Source organism: Equus caballus, chromosome 21, assembly GCF_041296265.1.
Source record: "Equus caballus isolate H_3958 breed thoroughbred chromosome 21, TB-T2T, whole genome shotgun sequence".
Lineage (NCBI taxonomy): Eukaryota > Metazoa > Chordata > Mammalia > Perissodactyla > Equidae > Equus > Equus caballus.
In genome coordinates this window covers 17,818,466-17,846,360 of record NC_091704.1, presented here as the reverse complement: position 1 = coordinate 17,846,360, position 27,895 = coordinate 17,818,466, and the positions used below count along the sequence as shown (strand labels likewise).

The following is a 27,895-nucleotide window of genomic DNA, read 5'->3' as shown; positions in this document are numbered from 1 at the left end:
AGTGAGGAGTTGTAGCCCCCAATACGGGCCAGTTGCCACCTCAGCTGTGCCCCCAAGCAGGGAGGGCACCCCACTTCTGGGAGCCTCAAAGGGCCAGGCCTTAGGGCAGGCAGACATAAGTGCGGACATGCCGCAGGCTGCTTGGCGCGTGCTCTGAGTTGCACACAGGGGTGTCCTGGGCCACTGGGTGAGGAGCCGGGACGTGGCTGACTGCAAGGTCGCTAATGTGAGTGAGGAGCTTGCCACCTCCTGCGGGGGCTCGGCAGACCACAGAGGCGCAGTGGGAACCAGGCAGTGCCTGGAGAGGGCCTGTGGGGGCAGTGCCTTCTCCTCCCAGCACCAGTGGGGTGGACAAGATGGGATGGAGTGAGGTGTGAGGCACAGATGGCAGGTAGGCGGGGGGCACACAGGGGGCAAAGCGAGGCTGGGGCGCGGGTGGCGGTGGGGGGCGGCGTCCCTTACTTGCGGGGAGCTCCCGGGGGAGAAGCCTTGATTGGAGACGGGCGAGGTGGGAGACTGGTTGGCCGGGGAGCCGGCACTAGTGCGGTACTGCTGCCGAGCGGGCGCCTGCGACGACAGACAGGTCAGGGCACCAGGGGCCCCAGGCCTAGCTGTTCCCCGCCGAGCCCCCCAGAGGGGCCCCCTCAGGTAGGCAGAGCACCAGGGCACCTGCAGGAGGTTGGGTCCCAAGCCCCGCCTGGGCCCCAGGCCTGGTGCCACCTGCCTGCAAACCCAGCTCCCGGGGATGGAGGCTGTGGTCTGAGAAGCTGGAGCCCAGCCTCACGCAATCGCCCTGGAGGGTTGTGGGGAGGTGACCGAAGGGTCGGCCTTGACTCTGTAGAGTTCAGAGCACCCACATACATGTGCACACAGCTGCACACACGTACACATGCACAGCCACGCACACGTGGGCAGGGAAGGGCCAGGGCTGGACAGGCAGGTGCTCGCTGCCTTCTGCTCTCAGCTCTGGGTGGGTTCTCAGCTCTTTGAGCCCATGTGTGCACTGGCACATCCCTCCCACCTCGAGGGGTGGCGGGACTGACAGCAGAGGCCGTCTGGGGCATGGCACAGGGCTCCAGCACCAGGCAGCCATGATCACTGGCACCACCTGGAACAAGCCTTGATGGGGTAATGCTGTCCAGAGATGTCCCAGAGGCAGCCTCCTCCTTGCTCAAAGGACAGAGAGCCTTGGCTTCTCAACAGGTCCCTTGGGGGCATGACAGGCTGGGCCAGGACCTGGATTTAGACTCTGCTCCAGTCCCAGCCTGGCCAGGACCTGCTATGTGTCTCCAGGCAAGTTGCCTGACCTCTCTGAGCCTGTTGTTCATTGAGGCCCGGACAGCTTCCCAGAACCCCATCAGTGCTCAGTCTCCCCCATGTCCTCAGTGGTCTGTTCTGAGCAGTTTGGGATGGGGGTTGAGCACAGGTGGCGCCTGGGGGCTTCATGAGCAGCGTGTGGGTATCAGAGGTGCCAGCGTGGTCACTTGGCAATGACCAGCTCGGGTCTTCTAAGTTGGAAAGAGGAAAACCTCCAGAAGGATGTTCTCCTTGCTAGGGTGAGTCTGCAGAAACTCATGGAGGAGGCCACTGGAGCCTGCACCCGAGGGAACCAGCAGCCCCTGGGCTGGTACTAGGACAAAGAGGCCCTAACCCGAGAACCCGGGGAGGAGCATCTGTGCGCCCGGCCCAGACACGATGCCTCCGCCGGCCGCCTAGTCCAAAGCGAGGCCCTGCTGTCAGAGCCACCCCCACACCTGCGGTATTTCAGCCCAAGGAAAGGCTTGGCTGCTTTCTCATCTAGGGGACCCTGAGGTCTGCCCTCTGAGGGATCAGAGCCGCTTGGAAACTTGGGTCTCTACCTGTTAGGTCACCTGCCTGCCCGGCCCACCTCAGGGGGGCCTGTTCTTTGCAAAGCACATGATGGTCTGATGACATTTATCCTGGGGCTGGCAGCCAAGGGCCGAGTGGGGAAGGATCACTGTGCCCCAAACATGGATCCTGTTCCTCTGGATATGGCCAAAGGGAGCCGTGACCACCCCCTTCCTGCCACACCAACCAGGCAAAAGTCTGAACTCTCAGGAAGGCTTGGGAGTGCAGAGGTCAAAACCTAGCACTCGTCTCCATGAGCCCAGCCCCAGGGAGGGGGTTCCATGATCTGAGCTGCCGCCCCCCAGCCCAGGGCAGTGCTGCATGAACCACAGGGCTGGCTTCATCCCTCTTCCTCTCCAAGCTTATCTTGGTCCCTCTGGTTCCCAGAGGTCCGTTCCCCAGGTCCTGAGAGCTCTGAGCTCTCCCTGCCTCCAAGAAAGCCCTTTTTGGGTGGGAATGGCTGAGGTGGGGGCATCAAGGGCCAGGGGGAGGGCTTGGCAGCCAGACACAGGGTTGCTCATCTTGGGTGAAGTTTGGGGCAACTGACCCCTGCTTGTGCCTCTGTTTCCCCATCTATAAATGGGGCATCAACCTTGACTTGAGGATTCCAGGCAGAAAACCCCCATTGAGTGCCCAGCCCAGGCAACGTTTGCTTCAGCCCCAACCCCTGGCCAAGTTGGCCTTGAAGTAGAGCCTTGAGGCAGCTGCAGACACAGCTGGGCGCCTGACCATCCTTGGGCCTTGGGGTCTGATGGGGGCCTCCCAGAGACCCTAGGGTCCTCCTGCACAAGCCCCCGCAGCTAGACCCCAGAGGACCCCATCTTGGGCTTACCGAGGCAATGTCGATCCCCATCGGCGGCTGGCCCGGGTTCTCTGAGGGGGACTGGGGGAGAGAGGACGGTACTGTGACCGTGAGTGGGGGCAGCTGGGGCCCCCGAGTCAAGCTGGCGCTTGGCATCAGGGGGCCTCCTGGGGGAAGGCCGATGGGCACCTGTGGGGGTGGCGGGGGCGGCTGCTGCTGGGCCGTGGGCGGCGGCGGTGGCGGGGGCTGCGGCTGTGGTGGTGGCGGCTGGGAGCCAGCCTGGGTGAAGAAGGCATAGGGCAGCTGCTGCTCCAGAGACAGGGCATCCATGGCCACGGCCTAGGAAGAGAGCGGGGCATCGGTGGGAGAAACAGGAGGCATGGTTGCCAGCAGCTGGTCCCTGGAGGCCCCCCACGCTCAGCAACGATATGATGGACCAACAAAGGGACGCACAGATCCTGGACCATAGAAGCACAGGCCCAGATGATGGGCCTGGCCCCTGGCCAAGGAGGTCTAGGCTGCAGGTGATGGTCCTGGGGGTCTATCCAGCTGGCTACACCCTGTACCCAACAAGCCCTTCTTTCACCCTCACCTTACTCCGAGAGGGGGCCACCCTCCATCCTTGCTGAGACTCAGGAGGTCCCTGGCCTCCCTGAGCTGGAGTTTCCCTGCTGTGGGTTAGGCACAGGTGCCACACTCCAGCAAACAGTGGGCAGCAGCACTGAGCCTCCCTGGGGTCCTTGTGGGAAGGAACCCCCACCCCAAGCCCGCAGCCTGGCCCACCTGGGGAGGCTGGGGAGGGCACGGGTGATGGAGGCCCTGGCGTGGTCACTTGGCTATAATCAGCTCGGGCCTTCTAAGTTGGAAAATAACCAGAGGGATGTTTTCAACGTCCATGAGTCTGTGCAGACAGTCCCTGGGGAAGGCAGGGGCTCCTGGCCTTGGAGGGAGGCTGGACGTGCCCAGGAGCTACAGGGCATCAAACTTAGCAGAATGCCTGGCCTCTAATCAGCAGGGGGTTCATGACCAAAAAGGAGTTTCCAGAAAGGGAAAGCAGTCCTAAAGGAGGGGGAGAAGGGGCAGGGGTCACAGATGGAGAGACTGAAGACAAATGGCCAGGAGCCACCCAGGGCTCTGCCTGGACCCTGACGGGAACAAGAGCCATATGAGCAGACAGAGACACGAAGAGAAGAGAGCCCAGGCCGCGCACCAGGAGGTATGAAAGAGTCCTGTTAACTTTGCAGTAGGGGGATCATGCCATCGAAGCTATGTTACAAAGCAAACAACAACATAAACGTTATCTGTCAGTGATTTCTAAAAAACATACGAGACGGACAAATTCCTAGAAACACATAACTACCAAAACTAACACAAGAAGAAACACAACATCTGAGCAGACGCATATCAAGAAAGGAGACTGAATTAGTAATCAAAAAACCTCCCAACGGAGACCAGCCAAGACCACGGTGGCTTCCTGGTGAATTCTACCAAACTTTTAAAGAATCAACACCAACACTTCTCAAGCTCTTCCAAAAACACAAGAGGAGAGAACACTTCCTAACTTGTTCTACGAGCCTAGACTGACTAAGGGAAAAAGAGAAGACTCAAATTACCGAAATCAGAAACGAAAGTGGGAACCTCACTATCGACTTTACACAACTAAAAAGGATTATCAGAGAGGCTCATGACCGACCGTACGTCAGCCCCTGGATAACCTGGACGCCACAGACCAATTCCCAGACACAGGCAAACTCACAGAAACGTAGACAAAGCAAAATTATGGTAAACTGAACCAAAAACACCCCTCTAAACATTTTATCCTGCAAAACTTCAACTAGATCTGAAGGAATAGAAAGCAACACAACGAAGTGTCCAGGCACACGGGCATGAGCCAGCAGCTGTCAAATCTAACAGCCGCGATGGGCACAGGGGACTCCACGCATTTCCTGTGCATTTGAAAATCTGACAAAAAGCCAAGATGCTGGGAACGTTTTCAGGACTCTGTAGCCTCTGAAAGGAGTGGGAGCAGAGCAGACCGGCCCCGTCTCCCCAACCCCACCATGCCCTCGCACCTGAGTGATGGGTGACAGCGGGGATAGGGTGGGCGACACCTGCTGGGCCTGCTGCCGCCTCGCCTCCGTGCTCAGGGACAGGGGGCTGACGCCGGCCGGGCGGTGCTGAGGCGACGAGCCTGGCGTGCTCATCCCTGAAAGGGAAGCAGGGAGAGAGGGGGGCTGGGCGTGACTTCAGCCTTTCGAGGGCCATCCACACACCCACAGTCACTGCTGGGGACAACCCAAGCACTCAGACAGAAGCCAGAAGACATGTCCAGATCACCAAACCCAGTGTGTCCCCTCCAAGGCCCCAATACACCAACCTCAGGGTCCCCAGCTCTGCGTGGGCTCTGTTCTTCCCGCCTCCTGTGCTGACCAACGTGCTCCCAGCTGACCCTGCCATCCCTCCAGGAGGGGGGTGTCCTGCAGACCCTGCCCATCAGCACTTCCCTGCCTCTTGACTACCGTTTGATTGGCCCCGAGATGGACACATGACCAGGCCGGCCCAATGAGAGGCTACCCTGGGACTCTTTTTTTTCTTGAGGAAGATTAGCCCTGAGCTAACATCTGCTGCCAATCCTCCTCTTTTTGCTGAGGAAGACTTGGCCCTGAGCTAACATCCATGCCCATCTTCCTCCACTTTATATGTGGGACGCCTAGCACAGCATGGTGTGCCAAGCAGTGTCATGTCCGCACCTGGGATCTGAACCGGCGAACCCCGGGCCGCCAAAGGAGAACGTGCAAACTTAACCACTGTGCCACTGGGCTGGCCCCCTACCCTGGGACTTTTGATGGGACTCCAAGAAAGGGGGTCTGGAGCTGTGTGTGGTGCATCCTGTGGCTACAAGGGGAAAGGTGGGCTAGAGAATCAAGAGCCAAGGAGAAGAGGCAGCACCTGAGCCCTGAATCCAGCCACACTGGCACTTCCTGGTTTCGAGAGACAACGAATCCCATTTTTGCCTAAACTGGCTTGGGTTTTGGTTAGCTTCAAGAACCTCACGGCTTTCCTCACCCTCTTTCAACGAACACGCTGCTTCCTGTGCCTGCTCCTTCAGCCAGACTTCCTCTCAGCCCCTGGACCCATGTATCTGGTGACCCCTCTGCCAACACCTCACAGCCACATCCTTCTCCCCCCGCCTCATGTACTCCCCATGCTGATGCACCACCCCTACCAGCCTGCCCAAGCTAGAAACTCAGTTACTCTTTATTTTCTCCCAACACACTCGTTCCTGGTGGAGTTCCCACTGGGGGCTCCACATAGCCCATTCCCTCACCCCTGCCGCCTCCCCCGGCAATCCAACCCCTGGATACATCTGTTGTAAAGGAGCTGAGTGAGGTCAAGTCCAGTGTGGCAACAGTTGGGGCTTGCCAAGTTATCCTAGGGCACCGAGCCGGGGAGGCAACAAGCCCCCAACGCCGAGGGAGCCCCAGGGGCCTGGCCTGGCCTGATCATCAGACTCGGTTCCTCGCCCTTGAGACAGAGATAAGAGCCGCCCTCATGAGCTCACAGTGAGGCCCCAAAGAGGTCATGAACAGGCTCTGAAGAGAGTCTGGCCCTCAGGCAAGGATGGCTGAAGGTGCCTGACTCACTGAGGGGAGCCAAGCCCATCCTGCTGAGGGCACCAGCTCAACCTCGTTCCAATGGGTGACACAGCAGGTTCACGGGCCAGTGGGAACACACCCAGCACACACCAAGGAGACATGATGGGCAGCCTTCTCTCCACCCAGGGCAGCTGCTCGCTGGGGCTGTGTCATCCATGCAAGGCGAGCCTGGTCACGTCTACATTTCCCCTTGGACACCCTCGCGGATCCGCTCTGCCAAGTGCTGCAGGGGCACCTGGCACCACGGACTGCTCCCCAGGAAGAGCCCCTGGGTTCAGCTTCTGCAAAGACTTTGGGCCCTAGAATCAGGCTGCTGTGTACACGGCAACATCAAGGAAGGCACCCACAGAGCCCCGAGCAAGAGGGGTCTGGGAGATACCTAATCAGAGAGCACTTGGAGTCAGGACCCTGGGCTGCTCCGCCATCTTCTCTATCCACTGCCTCACGTGCCCAATGGGCCGAGGAACGCTTGACACCCAGGGAGCAACGAGAGGGTTGGCTAAGTGGCAGAGGCAAATACCAGGAGTGACAGGGACAGTGGGGTGACGGGCAGGTTGGGCCTGCAGCAAACTAGCGCTCTGGACGGTCAGACATAGGACCTCGACCCACTGCTACTGGGCCTTGTGATGCTTCAAGAGAAGGAAGAAACCCAGATTTTACATGCGCTCTCCCGACTTTAAATGTTGACTCAGAGCGTCACACACAATTGTGGGCCGGACAAAACACACCAGTGGGCTAGACTTGGCCCTTGGGTTGCCCACCTCTAATGTCTGCAGAGGATACAAGGGAGTGTTTAATCCTCTGCTGGGCTACAGAGTGAGCTCCCGGCCTCACACGGGGAGGCCACCGCCCCCTGAGAGGCCAGTTGGGCCGGGGGTGCGTGGACTGATGGCCTGCTGCTGAATTCCTTTTGGCAACCTGCACTGCCTTTGGGAAAAGGAGTGGGCCAGCAGGAAGGGAGGTCTGGGGTGGGCAGGGAGAGCTGCCAGGGGAGGGCAGGCCAGGTGGCAGCGGCCTGGCCCACAGCATGCAAGCCTTGTGTGCGGGGCCGGCTGCCCCAGGGCTGTGCCATGAAGGTGGACCCAGGCCTGCCCTCCCCCGGTTCCTGTGAGCAGCCAGGGAAACGACTGTAGCACATGTGGAAGGAGACGAGAGGGGCCGCTGTCTCCCTGGCGGTGGAGGCCTCCCTCTGCCTCCTCGCAGGGCTCACGTTCCAACTGGCGGGTGGGCTGGGAGCTGGGGGGATCTCCACGTATGCCAGGGCCAGCGGCTCGGCTTGATTTAAAATGCGCCCAGAAAGCAAAGCCCCTGCCAGGCGAGCTGCTGGAGCGGCAGGTTTGCAAACAACTGAACACATGTCAGACATTACGGGGCCAGCACTCGAGCCAGGCGGGCCGGGGTCTGGGCCCCACGCTCGGGCCTGCACTCGTCCGCGTCTATGGCTTTCACATGTGCTGCATTTTCCTGTGCCTGTTTAGACTCGGCGGGACTGGAGGTGCGCAGCTCCCAGGCGGGCGCTGGGGCGCTGCCAAGGACGTTCTGGTAGAGGGGGTGGTGCTCTGGAGGCCGTAGGGAGATGTGAGGAGAAAAACAGGGGCTGCAGAACAGCCGTGCCTGCACGAGGGGCCCCAGTGGCCCCAGAGCAGACCTTCTGATTTCTTGCTTTGCACAGGCCTGTGTGGATGCTGCCCGCCCACCCATCTCTCAGCGGCCATGTGTCTCAGGCTCCCCTGAAACTGCTCATTTTCTCTTCGGGGCTTTCCCTGGGGGGGGAGGCACGGCCAGGGCTGGTACCCTCGTCCAGGTGGCTGAGCCTCAAGGGGCATGGGGCCAGGCACGTGGAAGAAAGAACATAGCCTGTGGGGCTGCCCCCATGTGTGTAGTGGTTAAGTCCAACATGTTCCGCTTGGGCGGCCCAGGTTTGCTGGTGCAGATCCCAGGCGCAGACCTACACCACTCTTCAAGCCATGCTGTGGCAGCATCCCAAATACAAAATAGAGGAAGATTGGCACAGATGTTAGCTCAGGGCCAATCTTCCTCACCGAAAAAAAAAAAAGAAGAAGAAGAAGAAGAACAAACACAGCCTCAACGCTGTCAGGCCAGGGTCCTGCTTTGGCCTTCATCCTGGCATCTAAAAACCTAGGAACATTCACACGGTCCTTAACATCCCTCACCTGTCCCTGGCCTGTCGGCCCAAAGCCAGGAATGACTCCAGGCTCCTTGTTCTCCTCCACTTCTTGTACCCACCTGGCTCCCAGGCCAGCCAATTTCACCCTGAAATCTCTCTGCAAAGTGACCAACAGGGCCCAGGTTCAGGTGCTGCCGCTCTCTCCTGACAGTCTGTTCTTGCTGGGCGGCCACAGGGATTGGGACAAACATGAATCTTAGCATGAGTCTCTCAGAAAACCCTGCATGATGCTGCCCACCACACAGAGGCCTGAGACGCAGGGGGCAGCGTGAGCGCCAGCCTCTTCTGTGGCTCCTGGGCAGGCCGGAGGGCACAGTGCAGTGCTCTCACTGACCGCACAGAGGGTCCCCCACGGCCCCTCTTGCCTGTCCCCAAGGGGCTGTTGGGCCATCCTGTCTCCTCTCTGGATGCACCCACACATCCTACAGTCAATGTGGGTGTGGGGGTCAGGGCGGAGAGACAGGTCACAGCAGGGACGTGGGTGAGCGACGCCCAGCCCAGGAAGCACGTGAGAGCAAAGCAGTGACTCCACAGCAGCAGAGTGAGGGCAGAAGAGGAACGCAGTGTGAGGGGCTGTGGGCACAGGCGAGCAGTGGGACATCCTGCGGAGGGGAGGAGGTGTGAGTAAGGGATGGGGCAGGGGAGGGGCCCTGGACACTAGTGGACATCCCAGGCCCTGGGGGTCTCAGGTTTTCACTGGGAGGGAGCTGAGGATCCATGCAAGGGTCCAAGCAGAGGAGAGCCATGAGCCGACAGCCATTCAGGGAGAAGAGACTAGGGGCTGGAGGCTGGGGGCCAGGCAAGTGGAGGCCAGGCAGGGTGGGGAGAGTCCAAGCTGGGCCAGGTCCTGACGGTGGGGCCGACAGGACAAGCCAACAGGTCAGGGCAGGCAGCAGGACAGGAGTTGAGGAGGACACCTCCAGGGTCCCTGGCCTGAGCCACCTGCTACGGCACCACTGGTTCCTGGGAGGAGCAGGGCTGGGGCAGCATGGGGAGAGAGCGGGATGCGTGAGGGGCTCGTAAGATGGCCCCCTGGACACGGCCCAGGCACAAATGGACATGGAGCTCGGGGAGGGGGCCAGGCTGGAGTGTCCCAAGCAGGCAGCCAGGGTCAGCTGGGGGTTGGGAAGAGATGTGGGGGCAGCAGGTCAGGTCCTATCCCTCGGAGACAGGCAGGGATAATGAGGGGCAGGGAGAAAGCCTGGCCCACCCAGCTGGGTCAAACCTTGGGGGCTCCCCTCCTAGAATATTCTGGGCTCAATCAACCTCTCTGAAGACCCCAGCAGCTCCTCAGAAGAATTGTCCAATCCCTGGGGGTACCATGAACTCTCCCATCCCTGGGCCTTTGCCTATGCTGTGCCCTCTGCCCAAGTGCCTTTCCTGGGCAATGCTGGGTGACGCCAGGCCCCTGTGGTGGGCTCTGCCCCCACCCCATGCCCAGCATTTTGGATGTCACCCTAAGTCATCGTTCAAACACACATGTCGTCCTCACTGGACGATGAGCTCTGCCAGGGAAGGCAGCGCCCAATCACCTGGCTGGCCTTACCCTGGCCGGTGGCGCCGAGGCCCAGGTGTGTCAGGTTGGCTGCAAGGTTGCCAGTGCTGCTGGAGCTGCTGAGCGCAGGGAAGGTGGGCTCCTCGGGGTCCAACGGGGTCGGAAGCGGGGAGGGGAAGTGGATGTTGGTCAGGTCGGGCAGGGAGCCCCCCGTGTTGTGGGTGGCAGGGATCAGGGCTGTAGTGTTCTCCTGGTCGGCGGATGGAAAGATGCTGGGGAAAGGCCAGAGTGGGGAGGTGAGGTCTCCGGATGGCAGTCCCAGAAATTGCTGCAGGGGTAGGAAGGGGCTGGCGCAAAACAACAGCAGGTGCAAAATGACACCCTGGGATTAGGGGCTGCCCTGCTGGGAAAACGACTGTCAGCCCACACCTCCAGTGGGGCCTGAGCAAGCAGCCTATCCCTGCAGGGCGGGGTGGGGATGGGCGAGGGACAGCGTGTGTCTGAGGGCTGAGTGTGCCAGTGCTGAGGTGGGGCTCTCATCTCCGGCAGGAAGGGGTGGCAGCTGGGGCCCCTCTTGTCAGGACTTGCAGCCTCCTGAACTAATGAGAAGCCCTGGGGTCATCCAGGAAGCCCTGGGGTCATCCGAGCAGCCCCTGGTGGCCTTGGGCATGCAGGGTGGGCCCTGCAGAGACTTACTTGATTCCAGGGACCTCGCAGGACTTGGGCCTGGACCCCGTCTGAAAGAGAAGACAGCAGAGGCTGAGCTGCCTCCTTGCGCACACTGTGGCTCCTCGCAGCCCGGTGGATCTCCCCAGGAACGCTCAACAAGAAGCGAGAGGCCCACAAAGAGCAGGCGGCCCCAAGGGATGGGGGCCTGCCCCAGACATGCCCAGGGGGTAAGACTAAGCATTGTGAGGAGAGGGTCTCCCACGAAGCTCTCCTGGCTTCACTCTGTCCGCTTGGTAAGGTGGGCACAGCCGAGGGATGATGCGGCCCCTTGTCAGAGCAGGCCTTCAGGGAAGAAGTTTGCTTGCCCACTCCTTATGCCTGAAACCCCAACTCAGCAGTGGGGCCACTAGAAACCTGGGCGCCCTGAGGCTGACCCCTCCTTCCATTCCTGGATCGGGGCGGGAGGGGCTCCTGGGGCAGGGGCTACCTCTGCTCAGCGTCCATTTGTCCTCCGCACAGACGGACATTGTACGTGGAAGCCGGAAGAGGCCTGGACCAGATGCCGTAAACAGCTGCCTGCCAGTGGGGCCCTGACACTGGGCATGCTCCCACTTCCCACTCCCTGAGGACCAAGACCCCGGCTGCCCTGTGGGCTGGCCCCAGGGAGGGGTCCCAAGGAAACTGCTGGCAGTGAGACCCTGACTTCCTCTTTTGCAAGTAGGGGACACTATCGCCACCCAAGGACAGCAGGTTCAAGGTCTCTCGTTCAAGGACAAAGGAGGGAACTCTCTTCCCATGGCGGCAGACGTGACGCGACAGAGGCCTGTGTGAAGATGGAGGGCTCCTCTGTGTCACATTCCCTAACTCCCCGTCTGCCTCCCCAGCCCTGGGGTCCATGTGTTCTTTAGGGATTATCACCAGCCTCGACACACACTCATCGATGGGGGGACGCCCAAGGGGTGGCGTGCGACCAGCAGGCACTAAGCCTCTGCAGGGAAAGCCAGTGAGCAGGTTTCTGCTTGGCCTCGGCTTCTTAATTCTGTGGGTAAACATTCGCTTCATTGTTGGATTTTCGCAAAGCACTTGGACAATGACTTTCTAAAGAATCTTTTCAAAAGCATTACATGAACATTATGGAGAAACTAATGGATTTCTAAGTAGTATTAAAAATTCACCCATTGCCCCCACCGTGCCCCAAATGAATCCAACGGAACTCCTTTACTGACACCCTCACAGACGCCTTGTTCCAGGGACGTTTTAAGAGGAGTTTCCTCACGATGCTGGGCCCCGCCCACTGCTTCCCACTCCCACAATGTTGTGGGGGGTTCTCCTCCCTGTCATGACCCTCTCTACGGCTGCCTTCTTTATGGCAGCACCACAATCTGCTTAAGGACCCTGACGTCTTTACTCACCCACCTCTCTGCACCTAGACGCTTCTGTCGTGTTCTGATTTTGTTTGGCTTTAGAACTCTAAGTTTTTCCCCCTGATTATAAAAATCACATGTGTTCCTTGTGCAAAACTGGAACACGTAGGCAGGAATACAGGGCAGACAGTGGCTCCCGTGCCCACAAGAGAGGAGGCGCCCCAGTTGCGTCTCCCATCGGCCTGGTTCTGCACACGCAGGCATCTGTGCGGCTGTGTTCGTGACCTTCTAAGCAGCTTGAGCCCGCTCTGTCCACACAGCAGCATTCTCACGAGTGCCTCTCATGCCTTCACCACATCTCCAAAAACCCCTACCCGACACACGTGGAGCTTTCCACACAAGGGACTGAGCATAATTTCCTTATAAATCCCCTACTGTTGAACACTCAGGTGGTTTCCAGTTGATTTCTGAACACACGCCTCTGAGGAACACACTGCTATCTGCGCATCCAGCATCTCCTTACGATTCTGGGGGGTGAGGGATTCCTATGGTTGCTTCTTTCACCATAAGGTGACCAGCAATGGGTTTTCTTTTTTTTATTTTTTTTAAACATTTAAGATACCTTTAGTGCTGTGTATACTGTTCTATTCAAATTATTTGAAATCTGTATTCATGGCACAAATTCTCTCCAATCACCACACATTTCTATAGGCTGAACTTGAGAAATTTGTTTCTAGACCTAGAAATAATACAGAAATCTCACTCCAGTTGGGACTTCCAAGTAGACTCTGTACTCTAGTAAAAGCTGTGGTTATTGTGCAAATGAATGGAAGTTTATGTTTGAGGATGACTGTGAACAATTATAAACAATGAAACAATGATAATTACCCAAGCCTGTGGGTTAGCAGAAAGATCACAGGCTCCGAATCGGGAGGCGCAGGTTGTACACCCTGAGCGTCTTCACCTACCTCCCTGGCTTCAACTGGTTTACTATTAATTGAGGTATAACTGACACATAACATTAGTTTCAGGTGTACAACATAATGATTCCATACTTGTATATACTGCAAAATGATCACCACAGTAGGTCAAGTCAACACCCATCACCATATATAACAACGGAGTGTGGGCTGGCCCTGTGGCCTAGTGGTTAAGTTCGGCAAGCTCCACTTTGGCGGCCTGGGTTCGGTTTCTGGGTGCAGACCGACACCACTTGGCAGCCATGCTGTGGCGGCGTCCCACATACAAAATAGAGAAAGACTGGCACAGATGTTAGCTCAGCAACAATCTTCCTCAGCAAAAACAAACAAACGAACGAGCATGAAACAGGCTGTGCATGTGCACGTCATCCTGCACGGGGCTGTGTGCCCCGTAGTGTCCAACTGTTGTGTGAGCACTGCCGGGCGGGCACAGGCTTGAGTTCTCCAGTTTCTGCCAGGGTGACAGGCCTGCCCCTACGCCTGCCGACTCTGAGTGAGGGTCCAACTCCAGGGACAGCACAGGCCCCCACTGCTGCTTCGCCCTCTTTGCCGGGGCTACATTTAAAGAGAACAGGAAGGAAAGCTGCTTCGAAAGCCCCTGGGCCCTTACCTTCTTGGTGTCCCACGCTTGTTTGGAAAGGTTCTTGTCTGTCTCCGACGTGGCCTCCTCCATGCCTGGGACTGTTAATAGTAAGACTGTGGGGGAGAAGGGGAGTCAAGAGAGAAATCTCTGGGCAGCCACGTGGTGGCACCAGGAAGGCACTTCCCTGACATCAGGACCACTATGGGAGTGAAACTGCCCCACAGAAAGTTCTGCAGATACAACTAAAGTACAAAAAAGGATTTAGTTTAAAAAACCCCAAAAAACAAAAAAGCAACTTTCAAGAACAGCCAAGAACCTGCCCCTGCCTCCTGTGAGTGGCTGTGCTGGCCCACGTGCCCACCTGCTCCCTGGTCGATTCCTGCCTTCGCATCTTAGGCTGTCAGTACCAAGCATAGGGGCCCAAGCCCCTTAAGCTGTAGCACCAAGCACAGGCAATGCCAACCAGCCCCAGGGGAGGGAAGGTCTGAGGGACTAGACAGGCATCCTTTGAGGCCCTGGAACCAGCCATGCCTGAAGGCCCCTTTCCTTGGATCTTTTGGTTGAGGTGAGATTAAACATCTTCCTTATGTGACCCGATTTCTTCATGCCTGCTGGAGGTTCAATTTTCCCCTTGCAACAGAGTCATAATAAACATAGCCAGCAGGGTCCATTGTTCCTTATTGAAACCTAGGCTGAGGGGTGGGAAGGCAGCCAGGCTAACCCTAACCCCGTCACCAGCTGGGCCCCTCCAAGAGGAAGAGGGACAGGTGATATGTCTCCCCTCCTCCTTCAGCAACTGGACTCTGAGCTGCCAGGGGTCCTGAGTTGCAGCTCCCTGCACAGTCACGCAGTGTCCCAGGGATGGGGATGCCTGCACACCCACCTACTCTGAAAGTCCCATGTTCCTGAAGAGCCTGCCAGGGAGACGGTGCCCTCAGAACTGTCCCCAGCATCAGGGACAGGAGGGAACCGACAGGCGCTGTATCCCTTCTTGTCACCCCTTGGAATCTTTGCTTTTATTACGGAGATGCTGCTTTCTGCAATCCTGCCTTTGCTCCCTGATGAGCTGGGATCCCAGGAATACTGCGTGCAGACGCCACCCGCCCCCAAGAGGTGAAGTTGTGGTTGACAGTCCTTCAATCAGCAGAACCCCTCTGATATGTTTAGCTACTCACAGAGTGAAATGCTACCAAAAAAGCAGGAAGCATTTGGGTCAGTGTATGTGACTAACTCTCTGGTTTCAGTGTCTCGGGGCAGATCAGGCCTGTGTGGGGTTTGCTGGGGCTGGCCTCACAGCATTGCACTCCTCTCTCTGGGTGTCGCTGCCCCAGCTTTTAAGATGGCATATACCCTGCTCAAAGGTCCTGGGAACACTGCATCTACACCTGGCTCCAAGGAGGGACCAGGGGCCTGGGCAGAGATGTGGCCCAGCTTCAAGGCTGTGTGCATGGCCCAGCTGGAGAAGAGGCTCTGGGTAAGAGTTAAGGAAAGCATGCTGCCCCCTACATTTGAAAGAATCTGCAAGGCAACCAGACTGCGTGGTCACGCCCCAAATTCATAAACGGAAGCCAACGTGAGTTTGCAGCGGCTGTTTTCTCTGCCTAGAAAATTCCAATGCACTCGTCAAAACCCAACTCAAGTAGTGCCATCTCTGAAGGATAATTTTGCTGGATAGAGTATTCTTCGCTGATAGTTTTTGTCTTTCAGTATTTTGAATATATCATTCCACTCTTTCCTAAACTGTAAGGCTTTTGCTGAGAAATCTGCTGAAAGCCTGATGGCGGTTCCTTTGTAGATTATTCTCTTTTGCCTTGCTGCCCTTAACACTTTTTCTTGGTGATTGACCTTTGATGTTTTTACTATTATATGCCTTGGAGAAGTTCTTTTTGCACTGACGTAGTTAGTAGTTCTATTATCTTATTTTACTTGTAATTCAGGCTCCTTCCCCAGGTTAGGGAAGTTTTCTGCTACTACTTCTTTGAATAAGCTCTCTGCTCCTTTCCCCCTTCTCCCTCTGGGATACCTATAATCCTTATGTTACTTTTCCTAATTAAGTCGGCTATTTCTCAAAGAAATTCTTCACTTTTCTTTGAATCTTAGTTCTCTCTCCTCCTCCACCTGAAGCATTTCTAGGTTTCTATCTTCGAGCTCACTAGTTCTCTCCTCCATAAGGTCTACTCTATCTTTTATACTTTCTACATTATTTCTTATCTCATTAACTGTGTTTCTCATAACCAGAATGTCAGTTTGGCTTTTTTTTAGAGTTTTAATCTTTTTGGTGAAGTATTCCTTCTGTTCACTAATTTTATTCCTGAGCTCAGTGAACTGTCTGAGTTTTCCCGTAACTTGCTGAGTTTCTTTATGACAGCTGTTTTGAATTCTTTGTCAGTCAGATCGTAAACTTCTGTGACTTGAGGTCTGGTTTCTGGAGAGCTGTCACTCCCCGTCTGCTCTGCAGTGTCGCTGTAGCTCTTCATGGAGTTTGCTGAAGGCGTCCTCTGCCAGACGCTTTGTGGTGGTGAGCACCTTCTCTGATTTGAGTCTGGCTTTGGTGACTGTGACTGTTCGTCTGGGTCTCATGTTCCTCCGCTGACTCAGACGCTGCGCCCCACACACCGCTGGCACTGTTCCCGGGTTGTCTGGGGGTGCTGGGTGCACTGCTGCCAGGGATGCTGGGTTCACAGGTGTAACTGTCACTGGTGGGGGCCTGGGGACCTGGCACTTGTATGCAGCCCCTGCTGCTGATGGAGCTGGTGTCGGGGTGCCACCACGGGGGCTGGGTGCTCCTGCCCTGTCTGCTCACAGTTGTGTGGGTTGGGCTGCTGCCACCGCCGCCCCAGGGGTGTCTGTGTGCGTGGGGTGCTGCCAGCCACCACGGCAAGTAGCACCACCTCTGAAAGTTTCCCTGAGCCCCTCCCCTCGTCCCACAGCCCCGAATGAGTCTTCCTCCACAGGTCTGTCCACCCATGAGCTTGCAACCTCCTCTGGGAGCTCAGAGGCCACCCGCTGGGCTTGTCTGACCCAAAGAAAGACGCCCACGTGCCCTGCCATTACCTCTTTTCTGGTGGGCGTCCTGGGACCCGCCCGTGAAGGGCTCTGGCTGGTTGGGCGTCATTGTGCTCTGGTGCAAGGCAGAGTCAGAATTGGTCCTGGGGAGAGGAGAGAGAGAGTGAGCCTGGCCCCAAAGGGGAAAAAGGGATAGTTCTGGCCCCACTCTACCCAGGATATGCCCAATGGGACAGGCTGACAGCAGTGAGTCATGTCTGTGAACTACGGCACCTGAGCAAAACCCTAAAGACATTCTCAAAAGAACCACGACTGACCGTGGGTTTTGTCTGCAAAGCCCTGTGAGAACAAAAAGCTTCAGCAGAGACATCCCTCCAGTGCTAACCAGCCCTCGCCCACCCCAGCCCCTCTGCGGGCTTCTCGGCATTAGGGAAAGGACAGTGCCTTTCTCCCGAAACCATCTGGAAAGGGGCCCAACAGTCCCACAGCAGCCTGGCCTTGGGGGTATGAGCCCCCAGACCGTAATCATGCTCCCCATCTGATGACAAACACCAACGGGCAACGTCTCCCTCCGGGGCGCTCAGTTACAAACCAGGTGTGACGGGAGGGAAGAGGAGGCAGTGACGTTAGGCTAAGAGGCCCCAGAAGGAATGCAGCCCCCCGAGGAGGCCCCATAGGGGAGTGGCCAAACCAAACGCTGCCAGGAGCTCTGACTTCTGCCTTGGGGACAGGGTGACCCAAATGGCCCACAACTGCAGATGCCTGGAGGGAGGGTCCCCAGAACAGCCCTCAGCTGCCCAAGGGAGCTGGACAGACATGCAAAGGGCAGGTCCAGCTGTACAGCTGGCAATGTGGGGACGAGAGTAAGAGCCGCATCCACCCAATGGGAACATCCCAGCCACTGAGAGGGAAATGGAGGAAACGTGGTTCAAGGAGAAAACAGCAGGTTAGAAAGGATGGGCTGGCCAAGCAGCGAGGAGCCAGTCAGGGTCCTGGCCTCCCCCACCCGCTGTGTGACCCTCAGCAAGTGTTCTGACCCTTCTGTGCTCAATTTCCTTATATCTAAAATGGGGAGGATGACACCACTTACTCCACAAAGCTCTGCACATCTTCTATCAGTTAATGTACGTGATGGTTGATATGGTGCCTGATATACGAAATGTGCTTGGTGGTTATTTAATTGTTATTGAATTATATATTATATTACGTATTACGTTATGCGTGTGTGTGCATTTTTTTTTAACAACTTGCTCATTTTTGGTCTTTGTCTACTGAAATCACCTACATACATATTGTGTGTGTGGTAAAATATACGTAACATAAAGTTTACCATTTTAACCACTTTTGAGCATATACTTCTGTAGCATTCGTGCATTCACACTGGTGTGCAACCACTGCCTGTGTTACCATGGGTATTTACATTAACTATATTATTGTTATTTTAGACCTTTCTAGATGATGGCAGTAGGGGTGTTTTTTCCTCTCTTCCAGATACATTTATGTGTTTTCCTCATCTTGTAGTAATAAACGTATAATATCTTTATAATCACACTTTCAATGGCCGCTTAGGAATGTGGGAAACCACTCACAATATAGCATTAAATGAAAAAAGAGCAAGTTACAACACTGAATATCCAATATAATCCCAGCTATGTTTACCAAAAAAAGTATAAATAAAAAGGAAAAAAATCCTGGAAGACCCCAAAGCTGTTACAGGGATAGAACTGGTTTCTAGAAACTTCTGGATGCTTCTTAGTTTGGTCATTTATAAGCAACTGTGCATTGGTTTTCCAAGCACCACCACAAAGAAAGTTTAGTTTTGTTTTCAATGAGAGGGCTGGGGTGGCTCTGGGTCACTGACCTTCTCCAGCTGGTGTCCGTGGGCGGTGAGAGGTACACGGTGCCGTACGGGCAGCTGTCCACGTGAGCATGAGTTAAGGGGACAGTGCTGTCAGCTTAGGCCCTGCCCCGAGCCCCAGGAACCCCCAGTCGGCCAGCCTGCACGGCCAGGCTGCTGGGAGCCTGCAAACAGCTGGGGCTGTGGGGCGGGGGGCCTTTCCTGCCTGGCTGGGAGCAGCCCCCAGGGAGCAGCCCCGTCCACCTAGCACTCAGCACTCACCCGCTGCGAGCACACGTGCGGGCTGCACCCCTTCCAGGAGGGGCCTCGGCCACGAAACCGGGGCCCACGGGGGGCAGCGGGGAGTCTAGTTCAGCTGACCCCTGTCGTGACTCTTAACTCTGGGCCGATGGGACGGCTCCCGGGGCCTGAGGACTCGGTCTGGGGCCCAGCTGGTCGGGCTTCCCCAGCCACGGAAATGAGAACGGGAAAGAACAGGCTTCTCTGTTCAAAAGAGCAGGGGTCCCAGGAGTGGTCGCTCAGACTCTGGCGATGGGATGGGCCTGGCTGGCCAAGTCGGGGGTGGGGGTGGGACTCCACAGATCTCTCTGCTCGGCTGAGATGCAGAGGTGAGTTCTGTATCCTGCAGAGATCTAGTCTCCCTAGGATCTGTCTGGGTCTGGTCAGACCCCTCAGCCCCACTACCTTGGCTGGGCTGCCCTCCATGCCGTCCATCAACTCATCCTGGACACGCAGGCGCTCCGTTCACAGCCCTCCTGGGCCACTGCCCAGGTGGACAACCAAGTGCAGTGTGGTCCACCCTCCCCAACTCCCACCTCAGGCTGTGTGCTCCAGCAGCCACCTCTGTGTCCCGGCTTCCTATGCCCTGCCCCACCCTACAAGCCTGGCCAAAGGCTCCTCAACCAGTCTCACTGCCTCCTCCACGAAGTCCTCCCAGGTTGCACTGTGATTGCGCCCCTCTTGGTGCTGCTGGAAGCCCTGGAGGGCTGGGGTGGCCCTGATCCATCCCCAAAGCTGGGAGAGGGCGGCTCTATCAGCTAGACAAATTCGGGGTCCCACAGCCGCCAACAGGGACTGGCCCCTCACCCGCACACGTCCTTTAGGAGAAGGATATCTGCCGTCCATGTTTGTCCACCGACAGGGGCCGGCGGTGCGGGGAGCCGAGCCGGCCGCGCTCCCGATACACTCTGTCTACCAGACCGTGGTGCCGGGTGGTCCGGCTGGTGTCCAGGCCTGAGGACTGGAAGGGTGTCTGGGGGCGGGGAGGGGGCCAGCAAGGGGAGGGAGGAGTGGAGGGGATGGGAAAAAGGAGAGAGAAACCCAAAAACCTGTTATCAGCTATGGCCTGAGATCTAACCCCAGCTCTGCCCTCGACATCTGGCCTCAGGGTCCCCTCCCACGACACCTCCGGCCACCACTCCGCAGCCCAGCTGGGCTTCCTCCTGCAGCCCCAGCCCCCGGCCTCCGAGCACTGCAGGGGTGGGGGCGAGCCAGGGGTCCTGGGCACCAGGGCGGCAGGCGTGCAGTGTGGCTGGCATGCACGGGCCAGGCAGAGCGGCGCAAGCTCGGGGCCCGGTGCCGGCTGGGGTGCCAGGGGTGCAGACAGCCCGAGCGCCCCCCAGCCTCGCCAGGTGCAGACAGGCCTCCACCTTCTCTCTCCGGGCCTGGCCGGCCTCTTCTCCCCACCTACGTCATCCCTGGAGGGGCCTGCCAAGAGACAGCCCTGGGGCTTCCAGCCGAGGATGTCGAGGGGCCCACCTGGCCAAGTGCTGGCTCCCCAGAGGCTCCTCCTTGAGCCCGGGCCAGTCTTGATGAAGACCCAGGCCCACGCACCCTCCCCCACTGCCTCATCCAGGCACCACACAAGGCACCACGGGGAGCCAAGTGCAGGCGCCTTCCGGAGCCCTGGCCCACAGCTTGTCCGGATGGGGCTTCCTTGCAGCACCTGGGGCTGGCACCAGGCCCCTGGCCGGGCCCTGCTCTCCCTCCCGGCTCCATGCCCCAAGGGCCCCCGGGAGCCTGCTCTCTGCCTACCCTGGTGCCATGGGGCCCCTCACCATCTGACTGGGACAAGACAGGCGGCCTTAGCCAGCTCTAGACACAGCCAGTCCCCTTACCCAGCCATCTGGCCCTTGGGCCCTAATGGCTCTCTGGGCAGCCAGGCAAAAAGCAATTTCCTTCCAGAAGACTGCCCCTGGCTGGAACCACTGCTCTTCCCCACCAGCCCGAATGCCCTGGCCAGCGTTCAGGGCTGACTGCTCCCCCAGTATCCGGGATTCCTGTCTCTCTCTGACCTGGCGAGGACCCTCCGGCTTGGGTCTTTCTGCACCTTCGCCTCCCAAAGGCTGGGGAGCCAGGAGACGGCCATGACTGAGGGAGGGTGGGAACCACGCCATCCGGGCATGGACACCGAAGGGCAGGGCCACTCCGCTCCTCCCAGAGATGCCTGGAAGGCCAGAGGGGAAACTGAGGTGGCTGAAGCAGAGCCAGAGACAGAGAAAAGCTCAGGCCTGGCCACAGCCCAGCTCACGAGGCTGCATCTAGGATCTGTGCACACGCGTGTGTGCGTGTGTCACAGGAACGAACCATGCAGCATTGACGTGCATGCTCGGATCCCCAAGTGGGGGTCTCTCAACATGACCACAAGCACTGCCCCAGATAGGGGGTGCAGAGCAGATCCATTTCCGTTTAGTGGACAGGACACCTCCTGCTGGGCCACGAGGGGCAGGGGGCGGCCACGCAGGAATAACCAGCGTCCGCGCTGGGGACACCAACAGCCTCAGCCCAGGGGCTCATTTACCAGAGAGACAGGAGCCGCTGCCAGGGCCTCCCCCAGAAATCCGCTGGGCTGAAAATGCAAAGAACCGAGACTTTCAGACACTCCTGCCTCGCCCAGCCCCCCGTGCACCCACAGCCCGAGGGGGCTCTACGCCAGCCCCAGGCAGGGCCAAGCTCAGGGGTGCCCAGAGAGATGCTCTCCTCAAGGGAGGAGGGGATGTGGGGAACAGAGAAAGGCGAGAGACAGGGAGGAGGGAGAGCACCCAAATGAGGAAGGGCCTTGACTGAGAGGTGAGGCTCCAGAGCACACAGGGCCCCATGCGTCTGCTCTGATGAGGAGGTCGTCAGGGTAGGGTTGTATCCTGAAGGGCCCACAGAACGCAGAGCTGAACCAGACAGACCCAAAGCCACCCTGGGGGACCCCAGGTGGTGCTGTGCTGTGTCCCAGGGGCAGCATGGGAGGAGTAGGAGCTGAGGAGTGACTCACGTGGGCAAGTGGGGGACTGAGCTCCCTGGGGACCCACCCTGCTCCACCTGGCCTGTCAGCACGTTGACAGACATGGCTGTTACCGGGGCTGCGTCCCAGCCACAGACCTGTCCCTGCAGAGCCCAGACATCATGCTGGGGGTGGGCCCCATTCTCAGCCCAGATCCTCGGGCCACCTAACCCTCGTTTCCACCTGCAGACCAGGGCCAGGGCACAGCCTGGGGGAAGTGGGGGGCTCTGTGCCCAGGCGGTGGGCCTTATCTCTCATTATTTATGATAAGGATGTGCGCGGCGGCCGCGCGGCCTGCAGGAGCCACGCTATGTGTGTCTCTGCCAAGAAACGTCTGCAGACAAGTGGGGTCAGGCCACGGGGCCTCCTTCTGAGAATTGCTGGGCTTGCGGATTAGTGAGGCGGGACGGAGCCAAGCCCCAGAGGCCCTGAGCGGTTCCCGCTGCCGCACAGCCGGCCAACAGGTGTAGCGGCTGCCGAAACGCTCACCGCCAGACCACGGCCTCGCTTCAGGGTGTGCTGACAGGGGCCGGGCCGGAGGGCTCCAGGCGAGCACAGGGGCAGAAGAGGAGTAGGCGGGGGCAGGGTGATGACCCCAGCTGTCTGCGGTGGCCATCACACACATGCTCCGTCTGTGGCCAGGGCGGGGCCTGGAGTGCAAAGCGCCCCAGGTGGGAGGCAGTGCAGGGGGAGGGGGCTCACCTGGAAGGGCAGGTCCATGGTGCCGCTCCCAATCTGGTTCACGTTGGGCAGGGACCCACCATAGTACTGGCCACGGCTTGGGCCCAGTTGCAGGTACTGAGACTTCTGGAGCTGGAGCTACAAGAGAGGAGCAGGCAGCTGCAGCGGGGCTGGGGGGGCCCTCTCCAGCACACCCCACAGAGCACCACTCCCATGGGCCCCAAAAGGACTCCAGCAGTGTGGTCTGTGGCTCCAGTCACTCAGAGGGTGGGGACGCTGTCACGCAGATTCTCAGAGCAGCCAGGTGTCTCTCTACCATGAATGGCAGAACCAGAAACCCAAGGTGCCCTGGCCAGCCCTCCCCAGGACTGCATGAACTTGGGGGGGTCCTGCTGGCCGACTCGGCCGGTTTGTGAATGAGAGTGACCGCAGAGCTGGAGACTGCAGCCCGAGGAGGAGGCCCCTCATCCCCACCCGGGGAGCCATTTCTTATCACGGCCAAAGGCTGTGTTCCCGGGGCGCAGGCCAGAGGCTGTGAATTGACACCCGGACACAGGAGAAACTGTCTTTCCAGTGGCCTGGATCAGAGGGGCCTTGTCAGAAGCGCAGCGCTGGCTTTCAAAGCGCAGGATGTGCGACCCCTCTGGCAGCACACACATGGTGAGCAGGTCTGCCAGACTCTGCCTGAGTTCTTGGGGGTCCTGCCCAAGGCCCCTGGCTCCTTCTGCCCATCCTGCCACCTCGCTGGGCCATGGGCCCAGTGAAGGGCCTTCATGTGGGCTCCCTGCGTCCCCGCACAGCCCCCCACCCAGCAGTCGTGCAGGGATTTGTGGCTGCGAGACAGGAGCTGGGGCTCCCTCACCGGCCCCAGCTGCCTCGGAACGGGGCTAGGACCCAGCCTCTTCCCCCTGGAGCAGCCAATCCCACTCTGCCAGGATCAATGGCAGACACCCCTGACCTGCTCTGCAGCACCAGTGGCCTGTCGCACTGCCAGAGGAGACAGGCGCCGTACCAAGGGGCAGCAGCCGGGCACGCAGGGAGGGTGGGCGTCCACTCGGCGGCTGGGCCGGTTGCTAGGGTCAACAGTGTACACAACAAGGCCGGCTCACGTTCCCTCACAAACAGCTCCTGGCAGCGCTCCGGGAGCCGGCCGCCCGCGCCGCCCTGCTCTCGCGCGCCAGCCCCAGCCTTCCGGGGGCCCCGGACACCGGGGGGGAAGTAGAGCTCAAGAACTGGCCGCCTGCCCGGCCGAGCACCTCACTCAGGTAAACAGCTGTTTCCTGCGAGCACACTGTAGCCGGGAAGGGGACTGACCTTTCTCATTCCTTCACGGTGCTTCCTGGGCATCTGGGGGGCCCGGCCCAGGGTCTGCGTCTGACGGCTGGAGACGCTGACTGTGAACACCCCCGCTGTGTCCTTCCCCACAGTCATGAGAGATGAAACAGGCCAGACCCTGGCCAGAGGGGGCAGAGGCCGAGCAGGGTGGGCACAGGTCACCTCTGACCTGAGGCCCCGCCCCCCCATGCCCTCCTTGTGTCTGAGCCATGAGGCAGGAGCCTGCATGGTGTCTGCCTCTCAAGAACCACGTGGCCCTGGAGTGCCATGGCCTTCTCCTGGGCCTCAGTTTCCCCTCCCTTGAGTAAGTTGTCTGGATGAGCGTGAATGCCTGGTGTGTGACAGAAAAAGTGCTCACGCCACATGTGCTCTCGTCACAGGCTGACCCGCCAGTTCTGGGAGCCCCCGTATGCAAGGCAAAGCTGCCCCGTCCTGGGCCAGGGGGAGCCCAGTGCTGGGGATGAGCTACAGGATCAGGGACTGACAGGATGCTCACAGCTTGCCTGCTGCTGCAACACTGGGCCACCCAGGCCCCACCTCTATCGGAGACTCTCCCCGATGGTCGCCCACCCCCAACCCCTAGGGACTGTGCGACTGTCAGACTTTGGGGCATGGCCTCTGGGTCTGGAGTGGATGCATGTGGGGGGCCCGCTCTTCCTCTGGGGGAACCTGTGCTCATCCTTGGTGGCATGTGGGGCTGCACAGGAAAGAGTTAACCTGGCCCAGAGAGGTCTGGCCTTTGCCCACAGCTCCTGGGAGGTGAAAGTCCTGCCTGATAAGAGTGTCTTTGTTTGCCTGGGGCCTTGGGTCACACTGCGTGGTCTATGTCAACAGTGTGATTTCGGGTGGGGGTCTTGGGTCATGTCTTTTCAGCTCCCCTCTGTAGGGGCTGGAGACGAAGGTCAGCCATGCAGGCAGTCAGCCGGGTCCACCTCTGTGAGCCCCCATAAAAACCCTGGACACCGAGGCCTGGGGCGCGTCCCTGGTGGCAGTACACCATGCGTGCGGTCACACATTGGTGCTGGGGGAAGTAAGCGCTGTCCCCATGACTCCATGGGGAGGAGACAACAAGAAGCTCCGTGCATGGAGCTCTCCTGGATGCCACCCCATGCACCTCGTCCCTTTGCTGACTGCAATCTGGCCCTTCTGCTGTAACAAACCCTAACTGCGTGCACAACAGCTTCAGTGAGTTCTGAGAGCTTCTAGTGACTGCTGACCTGAGTGTGGTCTTGGGTACGCCCTAACTTTGCAGATGCCGACTGCCCTCCAACCTGGCTGGGAACCCCCAGGAGTAGGGTCCTGGGGTAAGGAAATGCCAACCTAAGGCTCTGCCCATGGACCTGCTGCCTCAGAGGGTCCACAGAGAGAACAGAAGAGTGACCCACCAGACAGGGTCTGACAAGCTGCTGGACAGTGAAGCTCATGCCTCTTCCTGCTGCCAGGCCATGGTCCCTGATGCACTTCTCCACCCAGAGGTCCTTACTCTGAGACCACCAAATGGCACTTCCCCTCAATCTCACCAACAGAGCTCCGTAAACCCAGCATCCAAGCCAGGGCCCGTCACTCAGCAGCAACTGCTAGTGGAACAAACACGTGTACAAACATGTAAGTGAGTGAAAAAACACTGCCCTTCCCACGCTTGGGAGCCAACTTTCACACGCCAGGTGACAGGACCACCTAGAGGCCATGCAAGGACCTTTCAGGATGCCAACACAGCTCCTGACACCCACACGGAAGCTTGGGGCTGACACGGGGCTTAGATGCCTCTCCCTCCCCCCGCCCTATCCTTGTGGCTGTTGGCCACGTGGGAAGGCAGCCAGGGAAGTAAAGCCTGGACAAGGCCATCATGTGCTGGAGGCCACCCAGTAGAACGGGAAAGCTGCAGCTCCCTGGGCTGCCCCTTGCCTGTGGCCTCTGGGTCAGACAGCCCATGGTCTGAGCCAGGCTCCCCGACTGTGAGAGCGGACCCCACATTAGATTTGGAGGGTCTGGGCTGAGGGTGGGCAGGCGCCCCGTTACCCATGCTTTCACCGTGGCCTCCCTGCCCTCTGCTCTCTCCACTCCTCGCTCCCTCAAGTCGCCTGTGTTCTTCATCTCCAGCATTTCTGTTTGGTGTGCTTTTAGAGTTTGAATCTCTTTTGTGAAAACTCCCTCCTGCTCGTTAATTTTATTCCTCACTTCACTGAACTGTCTTTCTGAGATTTCTTGTAACTTGCTGAATTTCTCTATGATAACTACTTTGAATGCTGTGTCATTTAGATTGTAAATTTCTGTGTCTTCAGGGTTGGTTTCTGTCTCGTCATTTTCCTTCTGATCAGGGGTGTTATCGTGTTTCTTCTTGCTGTTTGATGAACTGGACTTTTGCTGGCGCATAGTGGTAGCATCTGGTGGCAGAGTCTACCTGCCACCACTGCAGGGGACAGGAGCTGTGTTTTCTGAACCCACACATCTGCTGGAAGTTGTGCTGGTAGGGCTCTCTGCGTTTGCTGGCCACTGCTGCTTAGTGGGTCCCACACACAGGCGCAGGTGCTCTGGTGCAGACTGTGGCCCTGACCGACCAGCCGAGCTGCTGTGCTGGGCGGCAGGGGAGGGGAGGGGGCTTTCTTTCACACGCACAAGCACACCCACTCTGCACTCACTGGCAGTCCACCTGTGCCGCTGGGCTTGGTGGGAGCGGGAGTGCCCACACGGTGGACAAGCTGTGTCAGTGAGGAGCATTCCCACAGGCTGGGATGCAACTCCGAAAGCAAAAGTGTTCCTGCAGAGGCCTGACAGCTCCCCCATCTCCTGCCACGGTCATGCACCAGCTGCTGCGCAAGGTCCCACACTACAGATCGCTGCCTCTGGGCAGGGGGAGGAGATTTGCTTACCTCTTTGCACTGCTTCCTGGGGATCCAGCACTCCCACCTTCAGACGTATGGCTGACACAATTCAACCCAGGACAGGCCCTCTGAGGTGGGTACCAGGACATTCCACTTTCCAGATGGGAAAACCAAGGCTCGATGTGAGGGAACTACCCAAGGCTACCCAACCCGGAAGTGGCCAAGCGGGGCAGGCACCCCACTCCTGGAACTTGACCCCTGTATGACCCTGCAGACCAGCGGGCAGTTGGGACTGCAGAGTGTCACAGAGGCCACGTCGCATCTCGGCAAAAGTGCACCTGCTCCTCTGGGAGCTTCTGGTCAGAGCACCAACCTGACGATGACTACCACGTCAGCTCTGTGTGGGCAGGCCCAGCATAAGTTCCACCATAAAAAGCCACCTCTGGCCCCGCCTCAGCCCTGGGCCCCTCATTTCCAGGTAGGGCCCCCTCGCCCCCAACACAGCCTGTGCCCAAGTCCCCTGTGCACAAAACCCTTCTCCCCATCTCCATTCGATGCCCAGCCCCCTGCAGAGCCCTGTGCAGTGGTGGTTTCTCCGGCCTCCCCTGGCCCCCCTTTCTGACGGGATCCCACAGGGGCTTACCCAGTGTAGCATGCATCCCCAGCCTCTGTCCGTGCCCCTGCCCCTACTGGGCATGGCCCCTCATCCTGGTGGCATCCATGGGCCTGGGTGAAGCGGGGGCCACAAGACTGGGGAACAGGGACCAATGGCCCTGGGAAGGCATTGCATGGCAGACATGGCCACTTCTCCAGGGCAGCGCCCAATCCTCTGGGACCCTGCACAGGATGCACTGACACCCACACCTGCTAGCCCCGCCGAGGCCCCATGCTCCAGACAGAGCTGGCCCTGGTTGGGCCTGCCAGTAATCACCATGGCAACTGGCTGGCCTTCTAATGAGATTAAGGGAAGCTGGCGTGATGAAGGCTGAGCTCTGTCCTGCAAAGTCAGGGGACGCGCAGGGGCCATGCTGTGGGGGTTCAGGGAGGAGCTGTGTCCTCCAAGCAGGCCTCAGTTTCCTCTCTCACCACAAACCCCTGCACAGTCTGGCCCTCTTCTCTCCCCCAACCACTGCGCTCCAGCATACAGGCCTCCTTGGAGTCCTTCGATAAGCTGAGCGGGTTGCTGTCTCAGGGCCTTTGCACTGGCCTTGAGTGCAAAGGCTCCCTCCTCCGGAAGGCTCTTCCCACTGGGCCAGCCCAATACCATGCATCTCACCCCCATGGGGTCACCTCCTCCACAGCTCATGGTCCAA

The 27,895-nt window shown here is 58.6% G+C and overlaps 1 protein-coding gene across 10 annotated transcripts in view; it reads right to left on the bottom strand.

Moving 5' to 3' along the window:
- The window catches only part of CRTC1 (CREB regulated transcription coactivator 1), a 72,422-nt gene that overhangs the window by 10,458 nt on the left and 34,069 nt on the right, over nt 1-27,895 (bottom strand). For 3 of the 10 annotated variants that reach the window (XM_023625513.2, XM_023625514.2, XM_023625517.2), the window contains exons 2-12: nt 22,447-22,563; nt 21,271-21,318; nt 19,585-19,722; nt 18,474-18,535; nt 16,661-16,755; nt 13,634-13,719; nt 10,707-10,747; nt 10,062-10,282; nt 4,744-4,877; nt 2,702-3,010; nt 463-567 (exon numbers count right to left, since the gene is read on the bottom strand). In XM_023625513.2, the coding sequence (XP_023481281.1) occupies nt 463-567; nt 2,702-3,010; nt 4,744-4,877; nt 10,062-10,282; nt 10,707-10,747; nt 13,634-13,719; nt 16,661-16,755; nt 18,474-18,535; nt 19,585-19,722; nt 21,271-21,318; nt 22,447-22,563 (1,356 nt within the window). The remainder of the gene's footprint in view (nt 1-462; nt 568-2,701; nt 3,011-4,743; nt 4,878-10,061; nt 10,283-10,706; nt 10,748-13,633; nt 13,720-16,660; nt 16,756-18,473; nt 18,536-19,584; nt 19,723-21,270; nt 21,319-22,446; nt 22,564-27,895) is intronic. The other 7 variants (XM_023625516.2, XM_023625515.2, XM_023625519.2 and 4 more) reach the window with 3 other exon arrangements.